At 36.0% G+C, this 24,963-nt stretch overlaps 1 protein-coding gene across 1 annotated transcript in view; it reads right to left on the bottom strand.

Annotated features, from left to right (window-relative positions):
* Positions 1 to 24,963, bottom strand: part of LAMA2 (laminin subunit alpha 2) — a 525,989-nt gene that overhangs the window by 379,592 nt on the left and 121,434 nt on the right. Inside the window, exons 2-3 of the mRNA XM_054569946.1 lie at positions 9,595 to 9,765; positions 3,229 to 3,341 (exon numbers count right to left, since the gene is read on the bottom strand). Coding sequence (XP_054425921.1) covers positions 3,229 to 3,341; positions 9,595 to 9,765 — 284 coding nt within the window. The remainder of the gene's footprint in view (positions 1 to 3,228; positions 3,342 to 9,594; positions 9,766 to 24,963) is intronic.

The raw sequence follows: 24,963 nt of genomic DNA, 5'->3' as shown, positions 1-24,963 counted from the left end.
TCCAAAGGTGACTGTTTATATTTAAAATAGTTTAATACATGCGTTTCACAGAGGAGCCAAGTGTGTATCAATAACAAAAGATAGGATAGGAAAAGATAAAATGGTACTTGTTAAAATACATACATCTTGAAATATATAGGAGGACCAGTAAGTGGTCAAACCCCTTGCAGAATCATTGACAGTGACATTTACCTACTCAGTATAAAACTGCTGCCCTCGTATTATGTGAAATAACCTACGAATCCTTCATGTTGTATATAGGTAGAAAAAACAAGTTTTGCCATTTTAAAAGCATACTAAAATGTACTAGAAAATGAAAAATCTAGTCCCGTATTATACTACAAAACAAATGTTGGCTATATTCTCCCGTTGAAACCAGGAGATCATAGTGTGGCATTTTTTGAACCTGAACAATGTAGCTTCCCAGGCTAGGTCTTCAAACCCCAGTTTAAGAAATACTGATGTAGTTAGGGTCTGAATTGAGAGTACTCAGGTTGGAATCCCAGCCATGCTTATAAAAACTTTGTTAAGAGGACCAAGTCCCTTTGCTTTTCTAGGTCTCAGTGTTCTTCAACTATTAAATAAGGATAATAATACTAGACCTACTAGGATAATAAGGATACTAATACTAGGATAATAGGCTTACTGTAAGAAATAAATAAAAAAATAAGGATGCCCACATTTTCTCTGTTGCCAATGCATGGAAATACGTGTTCCTGAAGCTTTGCTCCTTAGTTAAGTTCCCTGAACATGTTCCACAGTGTGTTACTCCAAAGCCTAAGGCTAATCGAGAGTGCCAAAGCCTCTTCCTTTCTGAGGAACTCCACTATAAACTCTTGACTACAGACCTGCTTTACTTTTTACATCATTAAATCATTGACTAAATTAAAATCTGAGTCAAATAGAAGTAAGATGTATTTCGTTTTATAGATTATGTTCCTTCTCTTGAATACAAAGTAGGGTGATTTACAGGAAGTAGGAGAGGGCTGAAGTAAAGAACATGAGTGGGTACCATCCTGGGATAGGGGAGCGTATAAAGACATATCTCTGCACCGCGTCCACTGGGTGTATTCCAGACTTTGCAGTCAGGTAGGCCTGTCTTATAAACAGATTCCTGACACTTGTTATGAAGAATGAACTATAAAAGAAAGATGTCTTAAGTATTCACTCATTTTAAGGCCATTTGACTAAATGGAAAGATAGGATAGGAAAACAAATCCACATAAGTCCTAAGATACCATGTGGGAATGGATGAGTAGGGATGCAAAGCAAATTTAGGAAAATATAAATGGCCTTATTAAAAAATGGGCTTTCAGGTGAAATCTTTGACCTGTTGAATGAATAAGATACATATACTGGATAGAAATTATTTAGTAAAAACTTGTGATTGTACCATGTATTGCACCACCACCACTGTGCTCGAGCTCAAATATAAGTTATTTATGCAAATTATATCAATAATTTACTCTCTTGTTCCATGTGAAATAAAAAGACATAGGTGGAGAGGAAACCAAAGCAACCAACCATCCCTATTTATTGATTCCCTATCCCAGGAAATGACCTGAGGTAAGAGAGAGCAGACTCACTCCTGATTGGGAAGGCACAACTTCGGTGGCCACAAAAAAAGGGGAGAACTTCTGTGACTGATAAAAGATCAGGTTGTCTGTATCAGGAGAAGAATGGAGTGCATTTTGAGGCTAGAATTTGCAGGAAATTCACGCATAAGACTTCACTGACCTACAGCGTGATTGATCAGTGTGGTAGTTCAATATTCCATTCCTGGATAGTGCTCTGAGACTTTTTGAGAAATCCCTCTAACTCAGACCTGACCTTCCTCTGCAGGTATACGTGGAAATATATCCAGGGCAGTTGGTGATTTAGTTGTGGCACTGAACTGCTGCTGCTATCCAGTTGTTCAAGTCCTGAGGAGTCTCAGGTGGGTGGAAAGAGGGTCTGCTGTGAGATCCACCAGTCAGCTCTTTTTAGTTCTTAAATGTGTGTACTCTGGCCAAAATGGGCCCAAACTGTGAAGAGGAAAAGTCATACTCCCCTTGCGGAAGTGCATGGTGTCCATCTGAACGCCTGAGAATGTGCCTAACCCCCAATGACTAGTGTTTCCTTCCTCTATGGTCACCTGTGGAAACAGACCAATGCACAGTTTCTGTCAATAACAATCTTGGCCATTTCCTTTTTACTGACCCCCAACTCTCTTGCTACCCTATCCCCACTAGGCTAGAGAGGAATGGCTAAGAGTCTCATGCTGACTCCAGGGAGTGAGAGAGAAACAGGCTGAGTTAAAGGGTTCAATGCTTCTAGTCTCAGGCCTCAGTCAATTAGATAGGCTTTTGCATTTGGAAAAAAACAGAAAACTATGGGAACATTTTTCCAGATTCCATAGCATTTGCAAGCCTAAATAAGTTGAGGTGATGGTGACTCTCAATTAATAACACTAGCCTAATCTGAATATTGTGAAGAGAAAGAAACTAAGGGTGGAAAGCACCTAGGCTATGCCACACCAACTCAAACAACTTGTAAAATTTTGTTGATCTATATTTTCATCATTAATTCTCATCAGCCAAAATAGAACCAGCTCTTTATTTGGTGCTAAACTTTCCTCCTTCTTTTCTTGTTTTTTATATTTTAGATTTTATTTTTAGAGAGAGGGGAAAGGAGAGAGAAACAGAGGGAGAGGAACATTAATGCGAAAGAGCAATTTCAATTGGCTGCTTCTTGTAAGTGCCCTGACCGGGGACGGAACCTGCAACCCAGCCATATGCCTTGACCTGAAATCTAACTGGCGACCCCTTGCTTTGTGGAACGATGCCCAACCAGCTGAGCCACAATGGTCAGGGCTCAGTGCTAAACTCTTTCTGTGAATTCATTTTAGCTGTGCTTTAGAAATAAATGCCAAAAAATTTAAAACAGCATACTAAATGAATAGGCCACTTTGTTCATTGTATCTGGAAAATAATGGAGAGTGATAAGGAGTATCTTCTTACCAAAAAACTACTAGTGGCACAAAAAGCAAAACCAAAATACAATTTCAAAGTGGAAAATGAAAAAATAAAAATTAAAAAAAAAAGAGACAGAGGCACTAGACCCAGTTCAAAAAAAAAAAAAAGGTGAAGGGATTAATAAACACAAATTGGTAGCTAGCTACAAAATAGTCATGGGAATGTAAAGTACAACACATGGAATTAAAAAGAAAGAAAGAAGTAGGTACTATACCTGTTGTAAATCCAGTGTAATGGTCACATAATGGTATTCAATTCCATTCTTAATACTGGGACTCTGCCACCAAGTGTTTTTTCCATCAATAGCATTTGTAATTGGGTGTCTCTCTATTGAATCAGCAGCAGCATGTGAAAGGAGGAGAAAAGATTACATGATAAATATATAATTGTTCCTTTCAAGAAAGTAAAAACTAGTTAAAATCATCGGCATATGACTCTCAGACATTAAAATAACATAAAGACAGAACTATTCATATCTTCACATGAATTTATTTAATATCACCTTTCCATAGCAGTGTAAAAGGTCGTGTGAAATGGCTAAATATTTAGGCTATAAAACAAGAACCTGCTCAGCACTCTGGCCATGAAGTAAAATGGGCAAATTTAACAATAACTACAGAAATTCACTGTGAACAAATAATATTGAAATCTAATAGATGTGTCAATCATTCAAAGCATTCAAAGAAGCAAAATCTCTAGTCTTGAGGTGGCTCTAGTATGCTATCAACTTTGTTAACAGAAACATAAAACATTAAATTGTGTTTTAAAAGTACTTGAAGATTTGTCCTACTGACAAATTCATTACCAAGACTCAGGCAATCTAATATGTAACTGGTTTTAATATAAAGGGCTGTCAGATCCATCTTATGATGCTCTTTGTAGTCAGTTCTTAAGTTACCAACTGTCCACCACTATTTAAAGGTACAATGAAAGATACTCCAAACCTCCCAGGCAGCATTTGCCTATGACCATAATCCCTCACTCAGTGGAGAAGTCTGGACAATAACAGCAAGAGGAGTGCGCAGGAAACTCCATCCTGCCAAAAAAATATGGATCTTTCCTTGCCTTTACTCTGATATGTGAGAACAGGAACTTTTGTGAGAATAAAAGAGAGACTGAGGATAGACAATAAATCAAAGGTATGGGCAATCCTTGTCCCCTTCCCCCACAGTCCTCTCCCACAGCCCTCACTCCTTACAACCCTCACACCTCACGTTCCTTGTCTCCGACTGAGTTCCAGGCATCTCGGAACAGCAGTCACTACCTCTGGGCTGCCGAAGCCCTCTTTCCAATTTGGTTCTCAGTCGTTGGCTTTGTCTGAGATCTGTGCTTCCAGTTTCCCAGAAATTCTTTTTCTTTTTCCTCCTCCTCTAAAGAGCCCCAGGCCATGCAGAGGTGAGAACTGACAGGAGTGGAGATTGTGGGATGTTCCTATTTCTAGCCCCAGTGCTGAATTAAAGATAATTAACTTCCTAACCTCTTGCTTGCAAGTCAGCATATTTTCCCAAAGAAATGAAAACGAGTGGGGGCTAGCTTCCCTCCTAGTCTTCTCTTCTTTATGGATGAAGAATGCCTTGAGGTTTCAGTCTTGAGAACTTTTATAATACTAATTCTCTGGAAACGTGTTTCGAATGGATGGCCTAACAATAAACTCTTAGATCAGAACACATTTTTTTTGTTTTTTATTTTGGAAATTGAAGCAATACTTCAAAAAAAATGAACAAAACCTATCACTGTGAGGAACAACTCTGGACTTTGGATGTGCCTACAGTAGTCCAGCCAGGTGCTCTAATGAGAGCGGTGATGGGAGAGCACACATTTCGAATATGAAGAGCTGGAGTATGAAACGTCAGGCGGTCCACCTCGTTCCCCCATTCAGTACTGATTGGCCACCTAAACTCTGTGGGTCATGCTTGAAGTAGGGGTAATAAAAGTCCACTGACATCAGTGTTTCCCACATTCTTAAGGTTCAGAGAAAATAAATTTTTAAAAAATGAGCACAAGCTCTCCAAGTAATAGTTGCCTTCTGTCTACTTTTAATATCATTTAATACACCATCATTATTGTTTGGTAAAATGAAAGCCTTTTAAAAGTTTAAAACCAGAATACCAAAACGAAGGATAATTTTTAAGGTATGCCTTTTTTCCCATGAAATTTTGGATTTTTTTCCTCACTTTTTCATTTTGCCATGGACCAGTAAAAATAACTTGGATAGGAACTTTCAGCTCACAGATTTACCTGAGGAACATCACAGCTATTGTTATTGTAACCATTATTGTGCATATACATAAAATTAAGAATATATCTGTTCAAAATATACACTGTTCTGAATAGTAATTGGAGACAAATTACATTTAACAAAAACTTGAACATAAAAATCAAGCAAAATGAAGTCCTTGTTGCAATAAAGTTGTAATAGTAAAGTAAAATCATCTTCAAGGAAAAAAATATTAAAAGCTGGGTATTCAATAAATATGCAATTTTCAGATTGTGAACATTTTTATTACATATTAACTTTATTAACATAGTCTGCTATATCCTGTTTAATTGAAAACATAAAGGCTTATGCCTTTGAGTTACTTATGGTAATATGAATTATAGGACAGAACAAAAATAATTAATTTTTATTGGTAAATTATTTTTTTATTGTTATTCAGGTACAGTTGTCTCCATTTTCCGCCACCATTCCCCTGCACCCCACCCACCCCCTGTCCCACCTTTGACCCCAACCCCCTTTGGCTTTGTCCATGGGTCCTTCATACACGTTCCTTGATGAACCTTTCCCTTCTTTCCCCCGTTATCCCCCTCCCCACACCTCTGGTTACTGTCAGTTCTTTCTTGGTAAATTATTTAAATCAACTAAACAGCTGTATGGACTTTGTTTTGCACTTTGTCTTTTCACATTAGCCATCCACATAATGAAACATCCAATCTCAATGAAAAGTAAAATTGCTGAATATATTGCATAATTAACATGAGTTAACTTCTTCTGTTGAAGCTAGGGAAGGTATCAGGTCTTTATAATGACAACGAATACAAGAAGCATAACTTTATATCAAATAAGTGCCCTTGGTGATGTGAGTGGGTGATGAAATTGGACCATTAGGGATCAGAGTTCATAAATGAAATATTACTCACGTTGCTTCTGAAAAATAATAAATATCACAGGGAACATTTCCTTAAAGTCTTCTTGAATCTTCTTTACAGATTGTGAGTTTAATATGTGATAGGAAAAACACACACATAAAACCACATATCCAGATTAAATTTCATGGCTCTTAAGTAACTGTAAAAGGAGCTGTCTAATTGGAAATTTTGATATCTGCCACTTCAGGTCAAATTGATATGAGAATTATTCACAAAAAGGAAGACTGGGAGGTGAATTAACAATTAACTATAATCCCCATTATGAAAGTTTAATCATAATTACTTTGCAAAAACTGATTAATTAGTGGCATAGTTTTCTTATTTACAAGATAGAAACTTATAGCATCCTTAAGAGTAATAGTGATATAAATCAATCCAAAGCTAACTGCTTCTAAAATTTGGTGAGAAAATTATTGATAAAGTAAATTTTTCCAACTGCTATTTTTTAATTGGGAAGCACAATCTATTAACAGTTGAAACCTCAAGTTTTGTTTTCTTTGTATGATAACTAAGTATAAGCTTTCCAGATTTATTCTGAGTCCACTGAATTTGTGGAATTTTATCAGCAGTTGCTCCAGTTTTTCCTAAAATATATTCATGTGAGATATTCCTAGATTTTTACTCTTATGGATTATTATGCTTTCTAAAGGTCTAGCTCTAAAACAGGACTTTAAAATGTAATGAAGCTGGTAATTCAAAATTAATCACACAAAGTAAATCTAAGCTGTGATAAGTTTAAAAAACACTACAAATGAACAAAAATGGGAAATACAAAGCATATCTCATATGTACCTGCTTTACTGAAAAAATTTGCTTTTTTGTCCTAATGTGAAAATATGGAGTAAGATTGCCTAAATATGAACGTCTTTCATTGTGACAAGGAGACCCCGAATATACAACTCTAGAGAGGGAAGTAAAAGCCACTCTTGGACTCAATTTAGTGGATGCCTCTCATCCATTTTTCCAACTGAGAGTCTCCACTCACATTTTTTCTAGCCCCATATTTGCACTTTACTTCTAACCTGTCTCTTACACCTGACGACAGTTTTTTTTCCCTCCATTTCTGAAATGCCTTCCCCTCTTATCTCCAGTAATTCATCTTTTTAGTGCCCTTCTAAGACTAACCACTTTCTTGGAACTTTTTCTTATTCCTTCAGTTCCCACTGATGCTTTACTTCTCAGAAATCCACATCACTTATAATATGTACCAAAGGTATAGTCTTGAATTTAGAGTTTTCAACATTTTTTTAATTGCCTTTTATCTAAGCCTTTTATTTATTTATTTATTTATTTATTTATTTATTTATTTGCCCTACATTGTACTTGTAGGCAGGAATTATAAATGCGGGTTGAGGCAAAAGTAGGTTGTCAGTTATTTGTATGAAAACTAACACAATAATTAATAAATAATAATACAAGAATAAACTTTCACATACCACTGTAAACCTACTTTTGCTACACCCTTTATGTGGGTTTATATTTATATACATACCTGTATACACACATATCTAGGCATACATATATACATGTATCCACACAGATAGAGGCACATACACAGACACTTTACACACTTGAGCTCTCCCTGCGTGCCTGGCCCATCCTAAGCACACATTTACACAGTCTCAACACCGTCCCCCCCGCCGCCTCCCCCCAAAAGCACTTCCCTGCCTCCATGCTTTCTCACACTCTTTATGAAACCATCAAGGCCACAAGTTCCTGAACCAATGGCAGTTTCTCCCCACCTTCATCATTTTCCCTAATGAACTTGAAGCTCAGAGTCCATCCATTGCTTTGTTGTTTGGCCCCTACTTCAAGTTTCTTGCTTTTGATGTTTTTCCAGCGCTCAGGTTAGGCCCGTTGTTCTTGTCATGCTACCCAAGAAAAGGAAACAGACGGCACGTGTTCCAGCACCCCCATGCCTATGCCTATGCCTATGCCATGCCAATTGGCCCCACAGAACATAACCAGAGCCATTAAAAGGCAAGGAAGGTTCTGGTGGTTGCCATCTTTGGTTTCTTCACTATTTTGGGGTAACATTCTGTCACATGTAAGGCCAGCAATTTTGATTACTAAAGTTCCAATTGTGTAAACATGTTGTTTTCAGCATCTCTAACTTAGATAACAGAGAGGGGACTATGCATTCTTCCTTTTAACCAGCTGTGGGCAAGAATACACAATGCCTCCCAACTTTCTTTTGATATAAAAATTTAAATTGTGAAAATTATTTTTGTTTTATAAGTTTTACAATTTAAAACAAATTTAAAACAAAAATGGAACATTAAGCAAATTTAAAAGTAATGTAACTGTGAAGCTTAATCCCATTATAACTTACCTCATTGACATTGTTCCTTTATTAACCTTCCCAATATATGTATTTGATGATTTCCTAATGCATTTCTAAATCAGCCTCCATCTCACACCATCCTCTCCTTCCCCACAGAAATGCTTTCCTGGTTAAACTAAATTACTTATAGTTCTCTGAATATGTCATGCTGTTGTGTACCTTCAAGATTTATGTATGCTTTTTCTTTTATAATATTTTTCTCCTTTTCATTTTACTAAGTTTTCCCATACACAGGTTGCTTTCTCCCAGGAATCTCTAGATGTTTCCTTAGCACTCAATTTACTTTCCTGTTTCCCCTATTTTCTCCTCTAACTCCCTGAAGTCAAGGGCTATGTACGACTTACTATTCTGCCTCAGTACACTGCATTGTTAGTGGCAGGTGTGCAAATGCTTGCTGAGTAAATACAGCGTCTTCGGGCAGTGGTAAGACCCTTCATTATCTGGCTCCTGCCATCACATCACTCATCTCTACCCTCTGGCCTCTGCCGCTCTCAGCTCTAGCCATTCCTGACTACTTACAGTTCCCAGAGGAAGTGAGGTGTCCTATCTCACTGGTTTCTCTTCCTGGCATTCCTTCTTTTCTTCTCTCTCTCCTTGCTCAGCCCAAACTTGTCCCTGAATCCCAGCTTAGATATCAATTCATCTGGCAAGTCTCCATTTATACCAAGAGAGAATTTGTTACTATCCTTCTCTTCCTATGCTCATTCTTTCCTTCGTACTTACCACACTATCTAGCAATAGCCTGTTTTTTTGCTCATTTCTTCTTTAGTTGAAGCCAGGGATCCCCAGCACATTTCCTGGTACATAAGTGACTGAAGAATGACTAAAGTTTAAATTAACAACCACATCCTCAGATACTATTTTGGAGATGGTAAACCTCATGACTGCTACGGGTCTTCAGCTAGAAAACCCTGTCAAGCACTGTACCTGGTTCAGGTAAGGAAGCCAAATGCTAGTCAAGTGACAGAGAAGGGCTGTAAATAAAGTCACAGTGGAAGAGAAGTTCTAGCAATTTGGGGGATTGCAAGCCCCTTGACTTTTATAAATATTTCCCATTGTCATAAGAAACATGCTAAAATAAATACATACGATTTGGATTGCTGCTGTTTTGATTGCAGATTCGACATTGGGGGTTCCTCACAGGCTGCCCAGGCACGTGCTCCACCAATTTGCAATACATTTCGGGTCCCTTTTCTCCACATGTTGCATTTGTAGTGATGAGAGCATTCGAAGCAAGATTCAAGACAGCAGGGAATAAACCTGAAAAAAGATGGACAAATGAAGGTGTGTGGACCAGAAACAATGTGCTATGATTTTGCTGCAGTTTAAAATGAAGATATTTTTCAGAGCACTAAATTAATCAAAATAAAATAATGAGTGATAAATATATGACTTAAGTACAACACTTACATACATAGCATGTATTATCAAAATAATATTTTTCTTTTTGCATATTTAATATGGACTCTAAAGCAGTCTTCTTAATTTATTAACCTCTACTACTTCATTAGAAAGTGCTGTCTCTAATACTTGCTCTTTAAAAATCTTTCACTCATGTTATTGGCAAAAATTTTCTCTTCTGTTTTCCATTTCAGCTATTTTCTAGTACAGTAATTTTCAACCAGTGTGCCACAGAATTTTTAAAACATATAATGCCTGACTCTTTAGTCAAGGATATGATCTCTTTTCTGTTAGATTGTCAAATAAATAAAGATGACAACAGTCAACACAACAATAGCTATCCAGTGTGGATACCCTGACTTAAATATATAGGTCATATAACAGAGATGCATCTCATTGGTCATGTCATATAATAAGATTGTATTTGATGGTTTATTCTTGGTACCAGAAATTCCTATATACAGTTATAAATACCCAATTTTTTAAAAGTAAAATTGGGGCAAAAAAGGTAGGTAATTACTATTGTTAGCTCTTTTTAAATCAATCAGAATTATACCTATTTTTTGTCAGATCAGTAGAAAAACATAATTTTTTTTTTGGTGTGCTGCAGAATTTTTAGCAATTAGTTTATATGTGCCATGAGATCCAAGAGGTTGAAAATCGCTGCATCTAGTAGTAAACTATAATCATATGTAAATATTTTGTACAACAATGCATCTATGTTTTTCATGGTCATTTTTATGCTCCAATTATAATTTAATGTAAGTGGTTATTGTAACTCCTTTATATCCAGACTGGAGAAGATTGAAAATGCTAAAAATTTTGGAAAACCATTTTTTACAGCCTTCTGTGCTACACAGCTGTATTATACATCGTAGTAGTCCATGATCGTATACCAGAAATCATCTGTTAGATAAAATAAAACTGTTTAGCTTCCTTAGAAACAATGTTAGTGGCAAATAGGAGTGCAGGGCTGGGAAGCCTTTCCTACCCTATGAGAAGCCAACTCCAGCTCTTTACTTTCTGTTACTGTTAATTCTGCTACGTACATGCCTAGTATTTGCATTTGATTGACCTCTTTTCAATAATAATATAGTAAAGTCATTCATCACAAATCATTCTTTAATGGAAAGACTCATCTTGGTGTAATTTGAGATCACAGATAATTTGACTGAAGTTAGGTAAGGAACATGCTAGCCATCTAGGATACCTCTGTTCTATACACATGCCAAATAGCTCAATATTAATTCAACCTTTGAAAAAAAGCCCTTTCTTAACCAAGTCTTATGTCCTGATGTTTTACTGAAATCCCTAGAGTTTTGAGTTCGCTTCTGTCTTATCTTCAAATCTCAGCCTATGCTGGGTACAGAGTAAGTGCTCAAAATATTTCTAAAATAACTGAACTTTAAATACTGGCCTCATAAATGTTCATCTGCATCTTCTGAATAACAACAGAAACAACAATAAGAACAATAATAATATATAGCATTAATGAATGTTTATAATGTGCCAGAAACTATTCCGTCAGGGACTAACACTCTATCTCTGCATGGACTAACTTGCTACACAAAATACCCATATAAGCTACACACTGCTATTACCCCTATTTTATTAAAATGTTCACAACTTGCCCAAGAAGACAACTAGCAAGCAGCAGAGCTGTGATTTAAGCCCAAGGAATCTGGCTCCAGAGTCTATCCTCTTAATCATTATACTACATGTTTCCTACAAGTACCATGTGAAACAAACATAAACCTAGTGCCAATTTGTGGTCCTGGTTAAGCTTATAATTTCATTGAAATAAACAATAGCACAGAAAATTAAAACATAATTTCAAATAATTTGAATCTCTATTGTAATCCCTTTCAAAACTTCCAGGGAGGTAAGTGAATTTATACAACTAGGCACTACCTCAGTTCTCGCCTCAGTCACTCTCGGAATCTCCTGAAAAGTTGTCTGCAAAGAATCTTTACTCTATTCGCTCCTCATCTCACAAGTTTCTAAAATCCCTCTGATACTACTGTTCCAAGACAGGCCCCAGCAGCCCCACAGGCCTCTTGCATTTTGCTTTCCTCCAGCATATTGTTTTTTGAGGTTTCCAATTTTCCTTTGTTTGCCAGGAGCTCAGAACTTACTTTTTTTCTTACTTCACTGAAGTCCATATATAATTCATTCTTCCTGACGAATTTGTCTCCCCCAGGCCTCCACATTGTCTTTAAGCTCTAAACTCAATTCAATGAGATATTCTGTCAATGTGATACAAGGCCAGCTGATATAATTATAGGTTGGGAAAGTATTAGCTGCTCATAAGACTGTTATTATTTATATGAAGAGGAAATGTAGAGTGTTCTTTCAAAAGTACAGTGTTATACAAAGGTTAGACAAAATTACAAATTTATCATTTTTGGTTTTTGGGGGGTTTTTTTAGTCTTAACTGATTGTGTATACAAGGCTTATTGTAAACAATGTAAATTTTGTAAATTATTCAGGTTACAAGTTTAAAAATAATTTTATCATTCCCCAGAACATTGTCTTTCTACCTTAGATAATTTATTCTCTAGGCTAGGAAATGGCATATGATTAAATAAATTATATATATATATATATATAAAATCTTCTGTAATACATCACAATTTTGCATTTAACTGTACAAATACTTCATCAAATAATGGTTGGACACATACTATGCCAGACACCATAAAAGATTTGGGAATAATATCATTAAGATGGGCTTATTATATCTTGAGCTAAATCTTGAAGGAGGAATAGAAGTTTATTCTGGTAGACAAAAGCATAAGCAGGAAAGCAAACACATTGGGCAGAGGGAATAGCATATGAATAAAAACTTTATTCTGAGAGCTTATGTGAATATTGAGTCATTGACAGAGTACTTGAATTTGTAATTGTCCTAATTTCTTAAATTAGGTAATTGTATATATGTGTATGTGTGTATATATACACAATATATATATGTGAATAGAGAGATGGAGATTGCTATAGATACAGACACATGTAGATTACACAAAGAATACATAATGGTTCATGTCTACCAACACAAATTTCTGCCTATTTCTCATTGTTAGTGACTTGAGTTAGTGGCATTTATTCCAGGTTTTAAAATTTTAGTTTATAGTGTAAAAAAGAAATAGGTAGTAAGAAGAAAGATATATGCTGGGAATCCTATTTTTAAAAGGTTAAAACTTTACATCTCATCTTGCTGCCCCTGCAGAATCAGTTTAGGTAGTTAAACCCCTTCTAGCCCCTTCAAACAAAGCCAACTTTCTTCACAAACATTCTTTTAGGCCGGAGCCAGCATCTCTAAAACTGTACCAGGACACTGTCGGTTTTGCCCTATGATCTTTTTTTCCTCCCTCACCTCTGACCACCCTGTCTTGACTGTGACCTTGGGTCCTGCTTTGCACGTATGGGTAAGAATCTCCACACCCTGCTTTGGGGCCTAATTTGAATTGGTCAGGCCTGTATTTTCTCAGATCTGAGGAATCATGAAAGGGGTCTAAAAGGGAAAAATGGCTGGTGAAAATTACCTTACTCTATATAGTATGTTCTACAAATATAGGATTGAATGACATCCCAATTTCCCCACAGAAATAAATAAATAAAAGGTGAGCAAAATGACATAGTTATAAAAGAATTACAGGTATAGAAGTAACATTCATTCAAAAGCCATTTCATATTCATTAAATAATATGGTGTAATCCCGGATAAGCCCATTGGGTAGGTTTTATTAGTCTCATTTTACAAATGAAGAAAGTGCAGTTCATAGAAGATAAACAATATGCACAAATTTATAAATTAGTAAGATTAATAACTAAAATTTGAAATCAGCTCTTTAATTCAAATATATTCTTTTTCAGGCATGAAAAGGAGCCAAAACCCAGTCTTCAGTAAAGCTTATCAATTTACATATTTAATAAAAGAAGTATTCAGTCCCCATCCTTTTGTTGCTTTATTGAGGTTATTACTCATAATAAAACATTACTGATATTTACATTTGTTATTTCTTGGTGCTCTTCATTGATTTGTTTCTGTTATATTTATTGGTCATGTACTCAAAATTAACACTTGCACAATTTAATTGCCTTGGTTGTGGTCAGAGAACAGTTGCATATTGAAATTTTATCAGCTATTTTACTGTTTATTTTTTAAAAATCAGTAAAGTGTATTGGTCAGGAAAGGTCCCCAATTAGTTGCTAATGATTAATTTGAAGACTTAGTCAATATCTGAGCTTACATTGAATCTCCAGCAGGTTGTATTATAGATTGAAGACCATTTTCATTAGATGTTAGCTCTATTAGGCTGTACATATTTATTCCTATTCAAAAGCAGCATAGCAACATTTATTGCCATATTCAATATGGGTTACTCAGTTAGGATTATATAAACAGTGCAAGTGTAAATGAACTACAAATAGCTGGTGAACCTTTATAGAGTATTGACCTAACAGGCTCTTAATTCAATTTGAGGTCATGTAATGTTAATGACATAAAAGCCAGTCATCATTATCCATACAATTACAATTGACATTTTTTCTGAATAGTAGCAAGACTAAATAAATTGTTGGATTTGTGACTAAAAACAAAATATGAACAAAACATAAATCATATTTATTCTCCATATATTATATATTCCTTTTAAAGATTAAAATATGTATACTATAAAGATGATATCTCATATTCTGTAATACTTACCTTTAGTACAAAATGGTATGTCTACATCATGTGAAAAATAAAAATTTTCCTACAATATGGCAAACATTTAGGAAATATACTAAATTTCTAATGTTTTTATTCTATATATGCTTGCTCAAACACTATTGTATGTTCATACATGTTTTTGTAATTTCTATGCTCTGCATTCTCAGAATCCCACATTCTGGATTTAAATGACAGAAGCATTTTTAAATCTTCATATGAAGGTTCTACTTTTAGTAATGTGGACTAGCTTCTATTGAACTAACTCTCTCCCAGGTAACAGCTATAAAATAGGAACAAAATAGATATTTTTTTAAAAAGTCTGGATACCTGAAGACATTGGAGACTAAACCCAAAGCAGGTAGTCCAGGGGGTATGTGTATGCGTAGAAGAAGGAAGAGATTGGAAATACTACAGACAGTGCAATGCAAGATGGCCAAAACTCAAATGGAAACCCAAAGCTTTACTCTCTCTTTTTTAACTCTCTTGAAGAACCAGAGGACAGAACTAAGAGCAACCACAGCTGCTGTAAAGTGAAAAAAATACTGGGAGAAACAAAGCCACAGGAAGGGAACCTCAAAATATGTGTATAAACTCTCCCCAAATTCCTCACTGATGCCAGACATACATATGCCCTAGGCATACTCAGTGCACCACCGTTGGTGCTAAGGCAGAGGTCACAGTTGTTGTATACCACAGGAGAGGCAAGAGTTTGGAGCCAGAGTCCAGACACTTTGACCAGCTGATGTAACTGTTCTTCAGAAGGACGTAACAGATTCCCTATTTCTACAATGTATCTTTCACAACATCCAGAATTCAACATAAAAAAATACTACTAGACATACAAAGAAACAATAAAATGCCATCCATATTTAGGAGAGAAGCAGTGAATGGGGAGCAACACTGATAACACCCAGATTTTGGAACAAGTACAGAAATACCTTTAAGAAGTTTTTGTAACTATGATCAAGGGCAACTCAAGATGTTTATAAAAAAAGAAGAATTGGATATCTCAGAAGAATACACACTACCAAAATGCCAAAAATAAACTAAAAAAATGCATCATGTAGAATAAGAAAAAAATTACTGCATGAATTTAGTAGAAAATTGGAAATAACAGAAGAAAGTGTAAGTAACCATGAATATAAATCATTAGATTTTTCTCCTAAGTCCTTTAAATACAGTGTTTAAAGAAAAATTATAATATTGCTTTGGGTGTTTCAATGTATGTTAATTTAATATATATGGCAATTATAACAAAGGAATAGAGGGTGGATGGTTCATGGTAAATTTATCTATATATTTCTAAGGTTATTTTGCTTTATGTTACATGTGCAATATTAAAAAGATTGATAACACCAAATGTTTAAAAGTTTGTGGAGCAACTAGAACTCTACTCCACTGTTATTAGTTGTGTAAATTAATATAACCACTTTAGAAAACAGGCATTTAAAATAAATTTAAACCTAGAACTGTCTCAGGACCCCAAAATTCCATTCTTAGGTTACTACCCAATAGAAATAACAGTATGTGTCCATGAAGAGACCTATACAAAGACTGTTCACAGAAGCATTTCTCATAATAGTCAAATCTGGACAGGGCCCATGTTTCCATCAATGGAAGAACTGATACAGAACCTATGGTGTATTCATTCAGTGGAATACTATCCTGCACTAAAATGAATGAAACTACTGATACATGCAACAACAAGATGACTCCTAAAAGTATGATGCCAAGTAATAGAAGTATGACCAAAAAAAAAAAGAGACTGCATACTCTACTATTACTTTATGTGACCTTTTAGAATAAGCAAACCCAATCCATTGGTAAAATAACAGAAGAAAACAAGGTTGACTTTAGGAGTAGAGACTGATTAGGAAGAGGAATAAAGAAAATTTCTGGGATAATGCTAATATTCCAATAGGAGTTTGTATAATACAGGTATATACATTTGTTAAAACATTAATGTTACTTCCAATGAGTAAATGCTACATCCAGTGAGGACTTGAGCATTTCACTATAGGCGAGATTTTTCTAAAAAAAAAAAGTAAATCAGTTTTGAATTTCAGTTAATGATATTAATAATGAACTGCTTAGTCATGAAGTTTGCAATAGATCAAAGTTTAAGATAGATTTATGGATAGTTATGTACAAAATGTGTAGAAGTGTGATAAAGCAAATACAGCAAGATATTAATTTTTAAATCTAGAAGTGAATTACGTAGGTGTTTATTGTATGATTTGTTCAACTTTCTGTAGGCAGGAAAATTTTTTTAATAACATGTGGCAAAGAATCCATAGAAATATTATACATATATGTATATACCTGTGTATATAACCATATATGCATGTGTATACACACGTGCACATATGTGTATGATTTATCTCATTCTTTGAATTTTTATAAATTGTCAATATCAGTAACAATAAAATATTAAATTCACATTTCTTAAATCAAATGTGAAAAGAGCTATTGGATACTACAAAAGAAAACTTTCAATCCCATTCAGAATCAGAAGACCCAAGCAAAATAAGAAACTGGATTAGCAAAACAGAAGAAAGGCTCTTTAAGACACCTGCAGGCCAGAAATCAGCAGGTGGTTCTATTTCCTTGGACAGCTTTCCTTGTACAGCTTTCCAGTTTTACAGCATAAAAATAAAGAATTTTGACTTAGAGTCATATTTAATACATAAGTGTTATCTTTTGAAGAACTACAATTGAGTCAGAGAAATGCATCCAACATATGAGTAGGTATCTGCTGGGTGGCACAATTCTGTTCCCTAGGCCTTAGGCAATGTTTCCCTAGGTGATGAATTGGAAGGTTATTTTCTGGAAGCCAAAAGAAAAAAAAAATTCAGTTCAAAGAAGCTTAGTTACAGTGTTACAAATAAATAAAATAATTTCCAGAACCTAAATTGCACAGCTAGTTTTCAAACACAATTATTGTAATTCCAAATAAACTAAAATTAATTTTAACATTAAATTTCCACCCTGCCTCACCCCTCTCCCTACTCAAAATGAAAATCCCTTTTACCTCCAACATCATTCCTGAATCTGATGCTATCTGGTTTCCCTTTTCCTTTCCATATTCATACTCACAGGACAACTTCCATCAGAGTTTTACAAGTCCTATAATTTATTTACACATTTTTCCATCTTAAGAAAGGACTCCTTCAATGTTTTTAATGTAATTGAATCCTTAATTCCCTCTGACAATAACACTTTTGGAGCTTTCCCCAGTGGGTCCTATGATCACTGGGAGAGGGAAAGTAACCCGGCTTCCACGTGCTACTTACAAATCAATTCCTCTTGCGAATCATAACGTCTTTTTTAAAAGTTCAGATCATCTACTCTTTACAACTCCATTATTGACTGACTTCATAATGACCAACTACAAAAATACGGGTAATTACACCCAGTCAAGATGGTAGCATAGGTAAACATGGCTCACCTCTTCAACACAATCACATCAAAATTACAACTAAAATATAGAACGACCATCACTCAGAACCATCAAAAATTGAATGGATGTCTAAGAAGTACAGAATTAAAGAAACCACATCCATGCAGACTGGTAGGAAGGGTGAATACATGGAATGGGTTTGTTCCACACCCATGTGTGTTAGATAAAATTTGGGAGGGATATTTTGGGAGCAAGGCATCCCAGCCCCATCCTAGGCCCCCCAGCCCAGGGTTTTACTGCCAGGAAAATAAGAGCCCATAATTTTTAGCTGCAAAAACCAGTGGAGATTGAGTTGGTGGAAGAAACTTCCTGAGTACCAAGCAGTCCCCCTTAAAGAACCTACACAGAGACATACTCAGACTCTCCCTCTGAGATCAGCACAGAGGCAGTGAGGCAGCTTGAAAGGCATCAGTGGCATACAGGCAGGAACTGAAGTGTCTGGCATCAAGGCAAGAACTGGGAGACAGCTTTCTACCAAACAGAAAGGTGGGCAGAAGCCATTGTCCCTCTTCTGAGCCTTCCCCTCCCAGATCCACAGAGCCAGAAGGCAGGTGCCATATCTGAGACTCCATCAACTGGGCTATCAGTGTTGGCCCCACCCTGGAGACCCCCTGAAACTCCATCCCAGTCAGATCTCCCTGTATGAAATCTCCCAAACCATTAACCATGACTTTTCCATATGAATGACTGGTCTTGGCTCATGCTTCACAACTTCCTGTATCTTATCAAACAAGCAACAGCCAGCCTCAGTAAGCCTGCAGCCCCTGTACTTCTTGCTAAGTGACCCCAGGACTGGCACTAGCAGCAGCCAGCCTAGATTCACAGCTTGGCTTCACCTGGGAATCTCCAAGCCAGTACAAGCAGCAGCCATCTCAGAGTCCTTTATAGCCCATGCAGCATGGCCCAGGCAGAACAAGGTGGGGGCTGACCTTGGCCTGTACCACCCAGCAAACCCAAGGGCTTATGTATCCAGTGGACAGCTACAGACCACATCAGAGCACCACCATCCTGCCCCTGCACAGTTGGTCCTCCATGGAGAGCAGAGGTTAGTGGTAAGTGGTCACAGCCAATCCCTGCAGCTGACTGGTCTGGGTAAATCCCTCCCATTCACTTGCCAACAGCAATCAAGGCTCAACTACAAAAGGAGAGTGTACTAAGCCCACATAGAGGGCATACCTCAAGTACCCAGTTTGGGTGATAGGGAAGGCCATGCCACTGGACTGTACAGAATACCTACTATAGTAGGCCATGCTACCAAGGCAGGGAGCCTTAGAAGCTCTACCTAATACATAAAAACAAACACAGGGAGGCTGTTCAAATGAGGAGACAAAGAAACATGGATATGAAAGAAAAGATCAAAACTCCAGAAAAAGACTAAACAAAATGGAGATATGCAATCTATCAGATGTAGAGTTCAAAACACTGTTTATAAGGATGCTCAAGAAACTTAGTGAGGACCTCAGCAGCATACAAAGATAAAGGATTCACTAACTGAAATAAAAAACATTTTACAGGAAAGCAATAGTAGAGGGGATGAAGCCAAGAATCAAATCAATGATTTGGAACATAAAAAGCAAAAAACAAAAAATCAGAACAAGAAGAGGGGAAACAAAAAACAAGGATAGTGTAAGCAGCCTCTGGGACAACTTCAAGCTTTCCAACATTCATATCACAGGGGTGCCAGAAGGAGAAGAGAAAGAGGAATAAATTGGAAATCTATTTGAAAAAATAATTAAAGAAAAGTTTTCTCATTTGGTGAAGGAAATAGACATGTAAGTCCAGGAAGCACAGAGAGTCCTAAACAAGATGGATGCAAAGAAGCCCATTCAAAAGCACATCATAATTAAAATGCCAAAGTTAAACATAAGGAGAGAACATTAAAAGCAGTGAGAGAAAAGCATTTAGTTACCTACAGGTGAGTTCCCATAAGACTGTGAACTGATGTCTTAAAAGAAACTTTGCAGACTAGAAGATACTGGCAAAAAATATTCAGTCATAAAAAGCAAGGACCTACAACCTAGATTGCTCTCTCTACCCAGCAAAGCTCTCATTTAGAATCATTTATGATTTAGAATCAAAGGGTAGATAAAGAGCTTCCTGACAAGAAAAAACTAAAGTTCTTTATCACCAAGCCATTATTATATTAAATATTAAAAAGGGCTTATTTAAGAAAAGATTAAAATGATCAACAATAAAATGGTAATAAATACGTATCTAACAACAATTGAATCCAAAAAACAAACTAAGCAAACAAGAAAAAGAGGGATAGAACCATGGATATGGAGAACCCTTTGGTGGTTGCCAGATGGGAGAGGGCTGTGGGGAACTTGGTGAAGAGGTGAAGGGATTAAGAAGTACAAATAGGTAGTTACAGAATAGCCACATGGACGTAAAGTGCGGTATAGGAAATGGAGCAGCCAAAGAGCTTACACGCATGACCTGTGGACATGAATAACAGCGGAAGGCTTGCCTGAGGGAGTGGGGGGTGCTGGGTGGAGGGGGGGAAGGGAAAAATTGGGACAACTATAATAGCACAATCAATAAAATGTAATTTAAAAAATACTGGTACATGATTCACAGTCATCTTTATCCCCCAGCTTTCTGCCATTCTTACTAGATAGGTGAATATTAACCAACCTTAATAAATGTTATACCACCAAAAACAGAAAATAGTAAAAGATATGTTGAGGATTTCTGCTGCCAAACTTGGTCCCTAGATTAACATTATCTATGTATCTATATATTTATCTATCCACCATCTATACTTTTGCATAAGGATTTCCTATCCTACCTTACATCTACTGCAAAGGCGTCCTAACGAGTCTTCCCTGCATGACTGCACTTCTGTTCATCTTCCACACTGCCACAGAAATTATATTCCTAAAAATTAAGTTAGATCACATCCTTTTGTTTGTTTAAACACCTCGGTGCATAGCCTGTGACCTATAGCATAACAAAGTCCTCAGTAATCTAAACATTTATAATCTGGCCCCCATCCACCTCCCTAAATTCACCTGTTTCCAACTTCTTTCATGCCTTCATACACATCCAGTGTAGTGACATCTTACCATTTACAAATATACCAGGTTTTTTTAAAATTCTTTGTCATAACAACATTTTGTTCACTCTACAGAATGTTTTTCTTTTTTTGTTTTTTTTTTTGTTTGTTTGTTTAAAAAAAGGTCATCTATTCAACTTTCACGACCCAGCTCAAATTGTGCCTGCTCGGTGAAAAGTTCTCCTGACGTTTCCACACAGAATCTGTTGTTTCCCTCCTGGTGTCTCCATAATACTTAGTTGATATTTTATTATAACCCTCATCACACTGAAAATCATTATCTTTTATAGTGTATCTGTAGCCTATAACATTCCTAAGTTTAGGGATAACACTAGCTAATATATAATAGCACTCAAGTTTAAATTTATTGAATAAGAGTAACTAAATGCATTTGTGAATCTTTCTGGAGAGAAATCTGGCAAACAAAGGCCATTAAATTTATCACACCCTTGATTTAGTGGAAGTGTTGAGCCTGTTTTGGTACTCTAACCCAGTGAAATAACTTTTTAAAAACTAAGCTATCTGAAAAATGTACTAGACCCTTATCACTCCTTGGCTGCCCGGACATCCGGCCTTCATTTCGATGATTGGTAAATGGCCTTGTATATAGTACTGAGGGTATTCCGTTCCCAACCTCCTACCAAGGAAGTGGAAGTAAGGAGATATTTCTTCTCCACTCCTTTTTGCAGCTTGAACATGTGTATGACTTAGCTCTAGGGCTCTGAATGTTGAACACTTGAAGTACAAATTGGGGAGATAAGGAAAATAAGATCATGATAGTGAAAGAGGTAATAGTAGCAGGGAGGATGGGAGAGGAAAAGGTAACAGCAATGTCTGCAAAGGAACCGTGACTAGATTATTCAGGCAGTGAAACTTAAGAATGACCTTGATGTTTGTCATCTCCTGAGCCTGGTTTTCAGATCTCCCCAATAATTCTGCAAGTTATGTTATATGTTTCAAATACATTTTTACTATTGGTGACTTCTGTTGTTTGGGATCCAATAGTCAGATGGATAAAAAGATCATATGTTATAATTACATATACCCCCATAGACTTATACATACACGCACAGAGTAAGATAGGATGATCAAGAGAGTAACTTTATTATATCTGACAAAGTGGATAAATATGTACACAATGCTTCAATGAAACACCTTTAGGGTAAAATGGAAAGGAACAGTAGTAGCGACAACAATCACAACTTCTTACACAAATGCTTATACAGAAGTGGCCACAGTGCCACTTTAAAAATTCTGTTCCCTTCTAGTGAAAGTTCCTTTCCAGTTGTGTTTTTTCCTATTGTTCTCTTTACTTTGATTAACTTTAACTGTAAATCATCATTTTAAAAATGACCACAATCTAACTCTTGCCTTAAATTTTTTTTAATGTATTCGGCAAAATAATTTATAAATATATTTTCTTGCTTTCATCAATTTAAATATTAACCTAAATGAATATTGTGGAGTATCTGCCTTCACTGCCTATACCTAATGTATAATAATATTTTCATTCATAGAGATAATAATATATATGTTTATATACTGATATGTATAATATATGTATTTTAATTTTACAAATAATGTTTCTTGTTTGTATTATCCAGCTTGAAAAGACCCTCATTAATTTACTTGATAACAGATAGTACTGAAGCCTTGCTATGGAAAAGTCATCAGTCAATAGAACAATTCTCTTCAATATATTCAATTATTAATCACTTTTAAAAATCAATATGACAATACACTTAAACAATATATTACATTTCTCCTTTGTTATTTTTTTTTTGTCTCTCTCCTTTTCCTTCTATCACACTAGTCTTGGTACACAATATTTCTTCTGCTTGTTCATGCCACACAGCTATTGTTTCTCAAAAGAGTAAGAGGAAACTGTCTGTTTGAATCTTTCTAACTTTCCATATCAGTTTTCTCTGTGGAGAATTTTTTTAAAAATCATATTCATGCGTGCAAACAGAGTTGTTTGCAAGGACTTCAGTATTTGAAAGACAAAAGAGAATCTGCCAATTTAAAATGTTCTGAGACATGTCAAGGAAGTAAAGGAGATACTTGTCTGCTGAAATTCTGAGCCATGTGGGTGTGTAGGAACACATTAGTATAAAACAAAAACGGGACAAAACAGAATGTTTCTGAAGAGAATCGTTTCCAGCTGTGTCCTGCAGGAAGCAACTCAGTGCTCTTGATGCATGATGCAGACGAAGAGTTTTATAGAACAAGAAAATCAGTACAATTTGAACTAATATCCGTCCAGACACAACAAGGATTGTAGGGTGGTAAAAAAATAATGTTGAATCCAGTCGTTCAGAATTTTTTTAAAAATGGAGAGCACATATTCAGGTCCTAACTCATATTTATAAGCCTTTCAAATTTATCTTCTACTGTTGCTCAGTTCCATCCTTCTCAGTTTTCAAAATAAGATGAGATTTTTGGAGCCTTCTGAGTTGGTTTGGTCTTCTTTTGTAGTCATGAAAAAGTAGTTCATGTTCTTCTGTGGAATTAATTTTTGAAATACCTTGTTCTTTCCAAATAGATTAAGATAAAATAGAACCAGAGACGTGGAAATAAAGAACAAACTGACAGTAACCAGAGGGGAGCGGGAGGGGGAAAACGGGGGAAAGCTGGGGGTCATCAAATATAAAGGACTCATGAACAAAGGCAATGGGGGGGCTAGGATTGAGGGTGGGAGGTGGGGTGGGTAGGGCAGGGAGAGAGTAATGTTGGGGGGAAATGGGGACAGCTGTAATTGAACAATAAGAAATAAATTTTTAAAAACTAACAGAAAAAGTAAATAAATACAGAAAAAGATTAAGATGAAAATTTAAGTATTTTTATTATCATTAGAAACAAACAAGATGTAACCATACTTCCATGGATCTTAATCAGGGTCTGCCTATATAACATCAACACATACTCTCCATAGCAGATATTCTGACTAGAATAAGGACTACGAGGGCCACTATGAACTCAAATGCCATTGTAACTACTTGGCCTACCTAAGCAATATAAAATTTTATTAAATTCTTGACAAAGGACATCATTGATCTCATTAAGACAGGATTACATTATAAATTTGCTGTGATGGAAAATGTAAACCTACATAAGAAAATAACTGCGATTATAACCCAGATTTCTGACAAGAACACTAACAGGTACACCAGAACATGATAGGGCATCTCTACAGCAGTGAGTTCAAGTAGGGCATTTGTATTCAAATTCCCTCACACTCCTCCAAATATTTTTTGAGACCAACTCTAACTACCCTATGCTTGGCAAATTGAGGTTGACCAAACTACCTCTCAAAAAAAAAAAAGATATAACAAGCAATAAAGACTTCTCGAAATGTAAAACAAAAACAAATTTTGCAAAATATCTCCATGGCTAGACTGAATAGATTATTTATCTAATTTCAAAAATATCACCCCCAAATACAGGTCCCCACCCCTTCCGCTTTTGTTATTTTTCAGTACCTACTATCTGATGGGCACTGCTCTAGTCACAAGGCTTTCATTCCTTCTGATTTGCATGGTACTCTTACCCATTAACCATTTCAAATAAGAACTGCCAAACTGCTTTTTTATATGTCCCATTTATAGAACAATATGGAATCATCCTAAAGGTTTCCAATACCACATGATAAAGAAATCATTATTATAGCTAGAGCACTAACTTAGAATGTTCTAACATAAGAAACCCAAAATATTCATTGAGGGGGTGGCAGTTGGGGAGAAATAGACTGCTTCCAAGCTTCTTCCAACCTCACTTCATCAATATCACTATAACATATGTTTGGTATCTGCTCTCTTTTGCCTGG

Source organism: Pteronotus mesoamericanus, unplaced genomic scaffold, assembly GCF_021234165.1.
Source record: "Pteronotus mesoamericanus isolate MK-2021 breed Mesoamerican mustached bat unplaced genomic scaffold, CSHL_Meso_final contig_20, whole genome shotgun sequence".
Lineage (NCBI taxonomy): Eukaryota > Metazoa > Chordata > Mammalia > Chiroptera > Mormoopidae > Pteronotus > Pteronotus mesoamericanus.
The sequence above is the reverse complement of the archived record's forward strand: the minus strand, read 5'-3'. Positions and strand labels throughout refer to the sequence as shown.